The 13,785-nt window shown below is 43.6% G+C and overlaps 1 protein-coding gene across 2 annotated transcripts in view; it reads right to left on the bottom strand.

Moving 5' to 3' along the window:
* Positions 1-13,785, bottom strand: part of LOC139375250 (formin-like) — an 83,369-nt gene that overhangs the window by 56,243 nt on the left and 13,341 nt on the right. Inside the window, exons 3-4 of one of the 2 annotated variants that reach the window (XM_071116861.1) lie at positions 8,046-8,209; positions 349-469 (exon numbers count right to left, since the gene is read on the bottom strand). In XM_071116861.1, coding sequence (XP_070972962.1) covers positions 349-469; positions 8,046-8,209 — 285 coding nt within the window. Of the gene's footprint in view, positions 1-348; positions 470-805; positions 3,505-8,045; positions 8,210-13,785 lie in introns of those variants that run through there. The other variant, XM_071116860.1, reaches the window with a different exon arrangement.

Here is a 13,785-nt window from a genome sequence, read left to right as displayed (position 1 = left end):
GCATTACTGTGGAGGGAAGGTTTCAGTGCGTTCCTGCTTTAAATGGATTTAAGGGTTACCTTACACTCTGTCACTGTGATTAGCTGGCTCTGTAGATACCAGCAGGGTTGCACTACATATTTGTGTCACCTCTCAATTAGACTAAATAGACCGATTCTGTAAGGAGAGCGTCTGCCCTGGATAAACCAGAGTGGAGGCACTCAGTTTATTTTTGTTAAGACTATCTTGTCTTGTGAGAATTAGTTAAGGCAGACAACAGCATACATGCATTTCTTAACAGGACATCGTATGATACTTTAGACGCAGTGTTGAGTAAGTGGAGAGCTCCAGGATGGCGCAGGTCCTTACCTGCCTCGGTGTACCTGAGCCCCACCTTCTCCTCCTCATCCTTGGGCTTGGGCGGGGGCCAGATGGCCTGGAGCCGCCCGGGGGTCCGGTCCTCACTGTCTGTAGGGGAGGTGACCTCAGACTGGGAGGAAAGACAGCAGATCATTACTCAATTAACACAGAACATACAGACTTACAGAACAGTTGGTGCCCAGGATAAGAATATCTGCAATCTGACTGAAAAGTCAACATGTGATGAGACATGAGAACATCTCAAAACAAGATCATGACCAAAACTAATACCCTACTGTCCTGCCTGCCTTGCAGGTCACAACAAAACACAACATACACTTCAAATGGCTCTACATTCCTACATTTCAAAACCTTGATGATCTGAGAACAAACAAACAACAGGGTTCTAAGATAAGATAAGATACAGAAGGAATAAACCTTTGAGTTAGACACAAACAGTACATACTTTAGACTCCGCTGGACCTTTTTGCTCACTGCTGGGAGACTTGGAGGTTCTCTCAAAGATGGATTTCAGCAGGTCCTTCTCACTTTTATTTTTTTTCTTGATAGCCTCTAAATCCACAGGATCCGCTGTATCCCTTTTAGCAGGTTTGGAGCTGAAGAGACTCTTAAAAGTGTTTAATGTTGTGTCTGAGGCTCTCCTGTTGTCTGCTGGTGGGGTGGTGGGGATCAGCTCTGGACCCTGGTCTGTCGCCCCCTCCTCCCCCCTCTCAGGCTCCCTGTCTCTGAGCTCTAGCAGTGGGTCCGGGTTGTCCTCGGCCTTGGTCCCGTCAAGGTTGAGCAGCTGGCTGAGCTGCCCCAGGAGATTACTCTTGGTCTCAGACACATGTTTGGGCTCAGGACGTTTCTTGGGGGTGCGGCTACTGGAGGTGATCTGCTCAGGGAAGTTATTGGCTTTGTTGACAGTCTTCTTCAGGCTCAGAAGGGCCAGGTCAGCGTCTCTCTGTTTGATCTCAGACACTGTCTCCCTCTCCTCCCCCACAGCCCCTTTCCTCAGAACCCGCAGTCCACTGAACAGGGCAGGCAGCTGGAAGGAGGGGGCATGGGAGGAGACTGTGCCACTGGAGGGGGAGGCGGAGGGTGAGTCTGTGTCGGGCCTCCTTTTGACAGTCATGTCGCCTTGGCCCCTGGGTGAGACAGAGACAGGAGTGGCACTTGGCTGGCTGTCAGTTGGGGACTCTCCAGGAACACGCGACACGGCCAGACCAGTCCTTAAAATACCTTTTCTCACTTCAGTGTCAGGCTGCTTCTCCAGGCTAGGAGAAGATGTCTCTGCTGCTTCAGGTGGCTTTGACTCAGAGAGGGTGGAGGGGGAGTCCAGGCAGTGGACATGATCTTTATGCTCCTCAGTTCCAGTGTTTTCCCCAAAAATCTCCTTCCTCTGTCCAGAATCTTGGCCCTCTGGCTGTCCTGACTGCAAGGCAGTGTCGTCTGCTGCTTCCTCTGATGTCTGGGGTTCAGAGGTGAGAGACAAGTTAAGAAGTGAAGCCACTGCAGAGTTGTCTCCAGCACACATGTCAGTAAGGCCCAATACCTCCTGGCTGGTGCTGAAGCCTTTGGCTACTTTGTGGTGATGATAACTGGACCCCTTGGCACCCATGGCTGCTGCATCCACACCCACCTCCACAGGCCTGGGATCAGTGTAGAGGTCAGTGCTGCAGCCGTCTCCAGGCACTTGTGTTTTGGAGACAGAGGAGAGCAGTCCAAGGTCTGTCCCACTGTTAGATCTGCCCATAAACCTCGCAGAGTACAGAACAGAGGTGTCTTTGAGGGATCCCTCCACAAGACTATGTGGCTTATACACAGGCAGCTTTAAGTCTGTCTCAATTGCACCTCTCACTGGGCCAACGGGTGGCAGCTGACCCTTGTTATCATCGAACACTGCCACTGTCCACTGGTCAACGTCAGGTGGGAAGGACATTCCAGGGGCGTCAGGCTTGTCCGATTGGCTGAGGCTGCTGATCCCCTCCTCATCTTCCATCTCTGTGTCGCTACAGATCTCCACCATTGTAACCTGGACCAGACCTGGGTCGGCCGTGGAAACAGACACCTGGCCGGCGTTAGGAGAGGTCACAAAGCTACTGGACTCATTCTCCCATGATTCAATCCTGTCCTCTCTTTTATGAAGTACCACACTCATACCCCTCACATCACTGATAACATCCAGGGTACTTTGATCACTGACCCCTATGAGATCGTTCTCTTCATCAGACAGGGTCCTGAAAGCCGTCAGCACCGCAGTCTCCCCCGCTAGCCTCTGAGGCTCAGTCTTGTCCCCACGTGTAAACATAGTGGAGATCTTATTGCGGAACAAATTGGATTGCTGCTTCCCCTGAACCTCAGAGCTATTACTTACACTGTCCATTTTCACAGAGCCCTTAAATGCACTGTAGCATGTACTTCGAGCAGTGAACTCTGGGTCGGCAGGTAGCCTAGCGTTAAGAGTGTTGGGCCAGTAACCAAAAGGTTGGTTCGATTCCCTGAGCCGACTTGGTGAAAAATCTGTTGATTTGCCCCTTGAGCAAGGTATTTAACCCTAATTTCTCCTGTAAGTCGCTCTGGATAATAGTGTCTACTAAATGACTAAAATGTAGTCAGCCAGCCAGGTAGAAAGGCTATCCCAGTACAGTCTGTCCATTCAGTGTCACAAAAGGATCATCTCTACACCTCCAGCTGTCTAACCTGCCAAACTGTGTCCACTTCTACTGGTTCCAATGAACAAAAGGCCTTTGTGAGGACAAATCCCCTAGCTCTTCTTACCCTCTCCAGGAGGGCTCTAGCTATAACCCCTGCTATCCTGTAATCCCGTTTGGCAACACAAAGCCTTGCTATGCTGTGAATAGACAACTTTCTTCAATCACAAACAGCCTCTACTCTACATTTTCCAGAGTTCCAGAACTTCCAGTTTTGTAGAGCAGAATTCCAATGACGTGCCCGGTCAAGTCAAACTGTTCAGAGGCAGGAAGCATGTCCCGGAATAATCTCCCTGGGAATCCAGGAGAAACAAATTCTCACTTTCTCAGGAAAACAACGGAACAAGTTATTTGAATTTGGCCCGGAAGGTTCCAATACTCCTCTCCTACTATATGTGTAGATACAGAGACCTGAGTCAGAGCTACTGTCCGAGTTTCCCTCCTGGCATGGTTCTTTCCCCTCTCTTCCTGTGTGTATATGTGTACAGAAGATCTCTGTGTTCCTGAGAAAAGCCTCCAGGTTGGAAAAGAATGCGGCACACTGGTCTATCCGGTCTGGCCCCGCCTCCCCCCGCCCTGACTGGGAGGGAACTGTGGCAGCAGGCAGCACAGGTGTCCGGTTACTGCTTCTTACTTCCGCAAAATGGCAACCATGGGTAGCTGGAGCTCTCTGTTGATTAGCGCTGTGCTCTCTGAGTGAAGTGTAAGAGTGGGGCTGCTAGCTAGTTAGCTAGCTAATCTCCTGATGGTCAGGTGGACCGCAGGGGAGATCCAGCCCTGTGTTACTCTGCTCTTTGCTCTCTGTACTATTACAGCATAGGGCTTAAGCTGTAGTGATTAGTCAGTCTGCTGCTGCTGCCCAGCCCTGACCAGCCCTGACCAACACTGCAATCTTGTGCCGTCAGTAGCTCCGCTAACGTCAAGTGGCTAATAGTGCTACAGTTTGGTGAGAGGAAAATAGGTATTGATTCCCTCATCTCAGAGTGTGAATATCGTTAGATAAGATTCGTCTTGACACTAAATCATAAACTGCAAACATACATATCATCACACAAGTTTTCTAGTACAGTGAGTTTATATTGAGTGTACACAGACAAGCAACACTACAATATGTATAGTCTACAAAACCTGCTGCTTCAAAGAGGCACGATGGGTTCAACAATCTATCTAGCACCAAGCAACTTTTATTTGAACACCATGTGCACTACCACTTGACAGATTTTAGCACAAAACAGAGCACAGAGGCCTGAAAAGTACTTGGTGAAATTAGGGCTGCTTGGTCATTTAACTTTCAGAGGGTGCTCAAAGCCCTACTAAGGCCATAGTTGGCCTTAGCAGCCAATGTTCACTGCTCAATGCATTCCTTCAGACATAGGAATATTAAGAATTACCAATGGTTGTCAATGTGATTTAGAGCCCCATACCAAACCAGACATGCAGTTTGTGTTCAAAGACAAAAACATGCCATTAATAACAAAGCTCTGTAAACATGAATAATATATTAGATAATCATATTTATAATGTATTAGAAAATACTATTATTGTACTTAAAACATTATTTCTGATCTTCTGGGGTTTAAAACAAATCCACAGGCTGTCAAGCCTGGAGCGAGGCCCATTATGTCATCAAATCAATAGCATTGGTGTTTCATTTACTAAGTGTAAATCCATCAGCTAGCCGCATAGCCAGGCCTCAGCACGACTTACCCTGTCTTGAAGGGCTGAGAGGAGCTGAGTAACAGTGACAGTAAGGAGGCTCTTCTTTAAATCTCCCACTGACTACAACTACTGTTTTTAGGACAGCATCGAATCACAATACATATAGAATCGTGAGAATCATAATACATATCGTATCAGGACCTAAGTATTGTGAAAATATCGCATCATGAGGTCGCTGGCAATTCCCAGCCCTAACCACAACTACTGTACAATGGTTGAAAAGCAGTATATCAATCAAGTAACAAGTGACTTGTAAATCAAGTCACCCCAATGGATGCCATGACTACAATGCCAGTGTAGGCCACACCACACATGAGTATGTGGGTATCTTCATGTTGAGACAGTCTACCACTAGTCTAGAGGTAGAACAAGAGACAGGTTACTTTTGTTATGATATGCTACAACAAAGAGAGTGTCTTTTGATTACACTATGCTATGTCACTCTAACTGACACACAACCACACCCAAACCACACAATAATCTACCCTTCAAATCTAGTCAAATGGCATGATGGAATCTCGACAGAGAGACACAGGAATTGTTAAGTTGTTACAATTTACAGTTCATTTGGAAAGCACTCATACCCCTTGACTTAAAAAAAAAACAAAAACATTACACTTATTCTAAAATTGATTAAATAATTTTTCCCCTCATCAATCTACACACAATACCCCATAATGACAAATCGAAAATAGGTTTTAGAAATTCTTGCAAATGTATAAAAAAACAAAAACAGAAATACCTTATTTACATAAGTATTCAAACCCTTTGCTATGAGACTCGAAATTGAGCTCCAGTGCATCTTGTTTCCATTGATCATCCCTGAGATGTTTCTACAACAAATTCTATTGATTGGACAAGATTTGGAAAGGCACACACCTGTCTATATAAGGTCCCACAGTTGACAGTGCATGTCAGAGCGAAAACCAAGCCATGAGGTCTTAGGAATTGTCCGTAGAGCTCCGAGACAGGATTGTGTCGAGGCACAGGTCTGGTGAAGGGTACCAAAACATTTATGCTGCATTGAAGGTCCCCAAGAACACAGTGGCCTCCATCATTTTAAAATGGAAGAAGTTTGGAACCACCAAAACTCTTCCTAAGGCTGGCCGTGGCCAAACTGAGCAATCAGGGGAGAAGGGCCTTGGTCAGGGAGGTGACAAAGAACCCAATGGTCACTCTGAGTGAGCAGGAATCAGGAATCAGGAGGACAGAGTTGTGGTCGGATTTACCAAATGGAGGGTGAGGGAGAGCTTTGTGTGTGGAGTACAGGTGATCTAGAATTGTTTTCCCTCTGGTTGCACGTTTAACATGTTGATAGAAATTTGGTAGAACTGATTTAAGTTTCCCTGCATTAAAGTCTCCAGCCACTAGGAGCGCCATCTCTGGGTGAGTGGTTTCCTGTTTGCTTATTTCCTTATACAGCTGACTGAGTGCGGTCTTAGTGCCAGCATCTGTCTGTGGTGGTAAATAAACAGCCACGAAAAGTATAGCTGAAAACTCTCTAGGCAAGTAGTGTGGCCTGCAATTTATCACAATATACTCTACTTCAGGAGAGCAAAATCTAGAGATTTGTTTACAAATATGCACAGAGCTCCCCACCCTCGTCTTACCGGAGTGTGCTCTTCTATCTTGCTGGTGCAGCATATATCTAGCTGAATATTCATGTCGTCATTCAGCCACTATTCTGTGAAACATTGGATATTACAGTTTTTGATGTCCCGTTGGTAGGATATTTGTGAATGTACCTCGTCTAATTTATTGTCCAATGATTGCATGTTGGTGAGTAGTATTGACGGTAACGGCAGCTTTCCCAGTCGCCTTCTCCGGGTCCTGACCAGGCATCCGGCTCTTTGTCCTCTGTACCTGCATCGCTTCCTCTTGCAAATAACGGGGATGTCGGTCCTGTGGGGTGTTTGGAGAATGTCTTGTGCGTCGACTTTGTTGTAGAAAAAAATCTTTGTCTAACCCGAGGTGAGTGATCACTGTCCTGATATACAGAAGCTATTTTTTGCCGTAAGATACTGTTGCAGAAACATTATGTACAAAATAATAAAAACACATAATAGCACAATTGGTTGGGCGCCTGTAAAACTGCTGCCATTTCTTCCACCGCCATTTTACAGCAAAGGCTAACTAGTCTAAAGAAGGCCAGTTTTCAGCTGTGCAAACAAAATTGCAAAAGGGTTTTCTAATGCTCAATTAGCCATTTAAAATGATAAACTTGGATTAGCCAACACAACGTGCCATTGGAACACAGGAATGATGGTTGCTGATAATGGACCTCTGTACGCCTATGTAGATATTCCATAAAAAATCTGCCATTTCCAGCTACAATAGTCATTTACAACATGAACAATGTCTACACTGTATTTCTGATCAATTTGATGTTATTTTAATGGACAAAAAGTTGCTTTTCTTTCAAAAATAAGGACATTTCTAAGTGACCCCAAACTTTTGAACAGTAGTGTATAAGTGTATTAAAGTAGTCAAAAGTTTAGTATTTGGTCCCATATTCCTAGCACGCAAAGATTACATCAATCTTGTGACTCTACAAACTTGTTCGATGCATTTGTTGTTTGTTTCTGTTGTGTTTCAGATCATTTTGCACCCAATAGAAATGAATGGTAAATTATGTATTGTGTAATTTGGAGTCACTTTTATTGTAAATAAGAATAGTATATGTTTGTAAACACTTCTACATTAATGTGGATGCTACCATGATTACGGAGAGTCCTGAATGAATCAACTTCCTATGAGAATAGGCTTTAGGTGAAGCAGGTGAACCTGTAGCTATATTACTTCAACATCATCTGACACTACCCTGCAACAAATGGCTGATGTTTGGATGGATGATTGGCTTCAGTAGTGAAAACACCTAGAGACACACTGCACCTAAGGGGTTAGTACAGTAGCTAGAGTCAGTCCTGGGCTCTGAACCACCAAGGACCACAGCACCACATCCCAGATCTCTTAATGTTAACGCAACTGGCGGAAATCAGGTGGTTTAGCGCTTCAGTAGACTGGAGTACTCGCTGGCCTGGAGCCCTGAGGGAACAGCACTGTCATGCTATACTGCCCTGAAAGCGGATACGTAATGGAGGATGACTAATGCTATCAATTAGGGGCAGAGGTGTTCCTGACCATGTGACCCACCTGACCAGGAAAAACTCTAGGGCCTAGTTACACCTTGGCCAGTTCTTTCCTGGTTAGGTCGCATAACCCTAAGTATGACATATTGCTGTTAGCTAAATGTGTGGGTGCAGCAGCTCTCACCGTGCACTCCAGTTGAGGGTAGTAGGGGGTATCTCCGATGATGTCATCCTCTGGGGGCGTGATCCTGAGGAAGTCCAGGTGATTGGGACGGGAGACACGGTTCAGGGAGTCCTGGGTCTGGGAGATGGCATCATCACCGCCCAGCATCCAGATATCGGCCTCCTCTACACACACACACACAAACACACACAAACACACATGTGCACATGTAAACACACAATAAAGAGTTGTTATGAATTGTAATAACAGGTGTATTAGGATAGACTGAAACACACACTCTGTTAGGGAGGGATTTTACAGAGCAACAGAGCCAGCATGTATCCTGAATGGATCGAGTGGGTGGAGGTAGAAAGCAGGCATCGTAGCTTTTAAAAATCAAAGACACAGAGCAAGCACATCTCTGCTGCAGGGTACAGATGTGTTTTATATACTGCACATAGCTAGACTTGCTTCAGCCTGAGGACCACCAACCGCCCTCTGATCTGATAAAGAACAATGCCCTCTAAAACAAATGCCACTATAACCAATATGGATTTCTGTATACGAGTCAATGCATTGGCCATCGCAGCACTGTAACAGAGTACATTACCTACGGAATGGTAATACGCTCTTCTCTAAAACAATTGGCTAAAGAAACCAGACCAACAGCGTGTTTATGTTTGTTTTCACTCACTGTAACACATCTATTCTGTTGTCAGGGATTGGAGAGCAGAGCAGCCGACATCTAGCCCACTCAGAGAGAGACTAAACCTGACTAAATCTGACTAGATCACTATGTTCTGGCTAAACTATGGTGGAACAGAGCTGCAAGAACAGGGCTGATGTGAGTAGAGTCTTTCATCCATACCCTATTCCTATTCCCAGATAATCCTCAAACACCTCCACTCCCTTCAGCCTACAGGGAAGGATGGATTCAGATTCATTTGGACTTTGTGATTCATAGCTCAGAGACAACCTCATCCATAGTCCATCACCTCTCCAGCCTATGATCACAAATAATGTCATGGATAGGCTAGTATAGTGCGCTCCCCAAAAACATAACACAACAGTGCATCTCACAAAATAATACTGTCACATCCACATTGACACATCCACATATGCACACGTGGTACTCTCACACACAGCGGAAATACTTCCTGCATTCTTCGCCTTGGGAGTGAACATTTCACTTTTAGTCTACACCTGTTGTTTACAAAGCATGTGATGAATAGAATTTGATTTGAGAAGCGCTGAAGTACGATAAAGACAGAGAGGTGGGGGAGAAAGAGAGATAGAGAAACAGCTCACAATGAACACACTGATGCTCAACAACCTCAATTCAGGGTTTTCTCATGCTGTAATACAACACCTTCCCACGAGGGTCACACTGCTATCACTTCAACCTGTTGTTTAGATAAATAATAAGGTTAAACTGAGAGGTACAGTGGTTTGCGAAAGTATTCAACTCCATTGGCATTTTTCCTATTTTGTTGCCTTACAACCTGCAATTAAAATGGATTTTGGGGGGGTTGTATCATTTGATTTACACAACATGCCCACCACTTTGAAGATGCAAAATATGCTTTATTGTGAAACAAACAAGAAATAAGACAGAAACCCCGAAAACTTGAGCGTGCATAACTATTCACCCCCCCAAAGTCAATACTTTGTAGAGCCACCTTTTGCAGCAATTACAGCTGCAAGTCTCTTGGGGTATGTCTCTATAAGCTTGGCACATCTAGCCACTGGGATTTTTGCCTATTCTTCAAGGCAAAACTGCTCCAGCTCCTTCAAGTTGGATGGGTTCCGCTGGTGTACAGCAAACTTTAAGTCATACCGCAGATTCTCAATTGGATTGAGGTCTGGGATTTGACTAGGCCATTCCAAGACATTTAAATGTTTCTCCTTAAACCACTCAAGTGTTGCTTTAGCAGTATGCTTATGGTCATTGTCTTGCTGGAAGGTGAACCTCCATTCCAGTCTCAAATCTCTGAAAGACTGAAACACGCTTCCCTCAAAAATGTCCCTGTATTTAGCTTCATCCATCATTCCTTCAATTCTGACCAGTTTCCCAGTCCCTGCCGATGAAAAACATCCCCACAGCATGATGCTGCCACCACCACGCTTCACTGTGGGGATGATGTTCTTGGGACGATAGGAGGTGTTGGGTTTGCGCCAGACATAGCATTTTCTCATTGTCTCATTTGACCAGAGTACCTTCTTCCATATGTTTTGGGAGTCTCCCACATGCCTTTTGGTGAACAACAAACATGTTTCTTATTTTTTTGTTTAAGCAATAGTTTTTTCTGGCCACTCTTCCGTAAAGCCCAGCTATGAAGAGTGTACGGCTTTAAGTGGTCCTATGGACAGATAAGCCAATCTCTGCTGTGGAGCTTTGCAGCTCCTTCAGGGTTATCTTTGGTCTCTTTGTTGCCTCTCTGATTAATGCCCTCCTTGCCTGGTCCGTGAGTTTTGGTGGGCGGCCCTCTCTTGGCAGGTTTGTTGTGGTGCTATATTCTTTCCATTTTTTTAATAATGGATTTAATGGTGCTCCATGGGATGTTCTGATATTTTTTTATAACCCAACCCTGATCTGTACTTCTCCACAACTTTGACCCTGACCTGTTTGGAGAGCTCCTTGGTCTTCATGGCGCCCTTTGCTTAGTGGTGTTGCAGATTCTGGAGCCTTTCAGAACAGGTGTATATATACTGAGATCATGTGACAGATCATGTGACACTTAGATTGCGCACAGGTGGACTTTTTAAAAACGAATGATGTGACTTCTGAAGGTAATTGGTTGCACCAGATATTATTTAGGGGCTTCATAGTAAAGGGGGTGAATACACGCACCACTTTTCCTTTTTAAATCTTTGTACATTTTTTGAAACAAGTTATTTTTTTCATTTCACTTCACCAATTTGAACTATTTTGTGTATGTCCATTACAGGAAATCCAAATAAAAATCCATTTAAATTACAGGTCGTAATGCAACAAAATAGGAAAAACTCCAAGGGGAATAATTACTTTTGCAAGGCACTGTATCTATGCTGCATAAGATGCTCAACTCTCACACACTATTAGATCCCTTCTCTTTTGGTGTTGTTTCCACTCTATAAAGCTCCTAAACACTATGATGGTGTTTCAAATCCTAATACTGTAAATGGGAGTCCCTCCTCTTATTGTATATTCCTGGCTCTTATATGGTGTTTATAAACTCCTCATTGGTCATTCCAAAAGTTCAAATGTACGCTTGAATAAAGTATGCTTGAATAAAGGACACGAGAAAATATACTTCTGTGAAAATACAAATTAATACGTTTGTTCAGGATAATAATTATTGAGTACAACATTTTCAAGACATGATTTTGAAGCCTCAAATGCTTTATATTTTCATTGCAAATTATCACAAGACAAAACAACAATCATTTGTGTATTGATAAAGTAAGACAGTTTAAAGATTTGTAAGGTATTTCACTGGCTCCAGGTCATCTACAAGTCTCTGATAGTTGAAGCACTGCCTTATCTCAGCTCACTGGTCACCAAAGCAGCACCCACCCGTAGCACGCGCTCCAGCAGGTATATCTCACTGGTCATCCCCAAAGCCAATTCTTCCTTTGGCTGCCTTTCCTTCCAGTTTGCTGCTGCCGATGACTGGAACGAACTGCAAAAATCACTGAAGCTGGAGACTCATATCTCCTTCACTAGCTTTAAGCACCAACTGTCAGAGCAGCTCACAGATCACTGCACCTGTACATAGCCCATCAAACTACCTCTTCCCCATACTGTATTTATTTATTTATCTTGCTCCTTTGTACCCCTGTATCTCTACTTGCACATTCATCTTCTGCACATCTACCATTCCAGTGTTTAATTGCTATATTGTAATTACTTCACCCTCATGGCCTATTTATTGCCTTTACCTCCCTTATCTTACTTCATTTGCACATACTGTATATAGACTTTTTCTACTGTATTATTCACTGTATGTTTGTTTGTTTGTCCTCAACTAGCCTACCTGGTTAATTAAAGGTGAAATTAACAAAATATATATATAATAAATAAATGTATCATTTTAATTATACATTTTAAAAGAAATATCGCATTTTATTTCACATTCATGGAAACAAAACACAGACATTGACTACTAATGTTGCCGGTAGCACTTGTACAAAACTTCAGCCCATGGCTCAATGTAATCTACAGCTCATCCATTATGCTAATGTCTATGACCTGAGACTTTATATTTAGATGATAGTACATTACATGTAAGGTTGTTCAGATGGATTGAATCACAGTACAGTTGAGTTAGATTGTTGACAGTTCAGTTGGAATTTGTCTAATTCTTGTCTTGATTAGCTTTGGTTAGGACTGTCCAGCCGGTAGGTAACGTAGTATGTCTGCAGGGAGACAAATAAATAGCAAATAATAACAAGCAATAATGATAGTACATGAATGCACAATTAGGTTATCTAATGCTATAATATTAATACATTGTAATATAAAAATATACAATTATTAAACAAATCAATAGCAATATGCATACGTGATTAAGCTATGCAAAACAGGAACAATATAACAAAATGAATGTCAAAGTGGGATGCAAAAACATGTGGTGTGGTTGGCTAAATTGGCAGTGGCTATTTACTGTAGCATATAACATGTGGGTCACACATCAAACAATAGATGAAGCTCATAAAGCTAGTAGGCTTTCCAGCAGTATTAACTAAAAAGCAAACCTCAATTTGCATAAAAAAAGGGCACGAAAGGAACAAACAATGAGGTGTAATTTTACAACTAGAGTACATGACCATAGGTATGTGGACACCTGCTCGTCGAACATCTCATTCCAAAACCATGGGCATTAATATGAAGTTGGTACCCCTTTAACTGCTATAACAGCCTCCACTCTTCTGGGAAGGCTTTCCACTAGATGTTGGAACATTGCTGCGCGGACTTACTTCCATTCAGCCACAAGAGCATTAGTAAAGTCGGGCACTGATGTTGGGGGCGATTATGCCTGACTCGCAATCGGCGTTCCAATTCATTCCAAAGGTGTTCGATGGGGTTGAGGTCAGGCTCTGTGCAGGCCAGTCAAGTTTTTCCACACCAATCTCAACAAACCACTTCTGTATGGACCTCGCTTTGTGCATGGGAGCATTGTCATGCTGAAACAGGAAAGTGCCTTCCACAAAGTGTTACCACAATGTTTGAAGCACAGAATCATCTAGAATGTCATTGTATGCTGTAGCCTTAAAATTTCCCTTCACTGGAACTAAAGGGCCATGAAATACAGCCGCAGACCATTACCCTTCCTCCACCAAACTTTAAAGTTGGCACATTATGGCGTAGGAGGGGAGTGCTGATCCTCTTATCGGCTCTTAACCAACAATGCTATTTTGTTTGTTTTTTCGTGTTGTTCTTATCTTGTTTTGTACATAATGTCTCTTATGACCGAAAATAACTTCTGGACATTTGGACTGTGATTATTCACCTCAGATTAGACAAAGAGTTTATCTTCAATGAGACGGATGGGAGGGATATAATACAGACACCCAACCAGGCCCTGATCCCCGTCATTTGCTGGAGAAGGAAACTGAGATTTTGCAGAAAAATATCAGGATGCCTTGTGAGGATCAGGCGACAAGTGGCTAATCTGCCTTTGCCTTCTGTCCTGCTAGCTAGCGTTCAAATGCTGGAAAATAAATGGGACGAACTGAAAGCACGTATATCCAACAAACGGGACATTAAAAACTTTAATAT

This window comes from Oncorhynchus clarkii, chromosome 19 (assembly GCF_045791955.1).
Source record: "Oncorhynchus clarkii lewisi isolate Uvic-CL-2024 chromosome 19, UVic_Ocla_1.0, whole genome shotgun sequence".
NCBI classification, from domain to species: domain Eukaryota; kingdom Metazoa; phylum Chordata; class Actinopteri; order Salmoniformes; family Salmonidae; genus Oncorhynchus; species Oncorhynchus clarkii.
The sequence above is the reverse complement of the archived record's forward strand: the minus strand, read 5'-3'. Positions and strand labels throughout refer to the sequence as shown.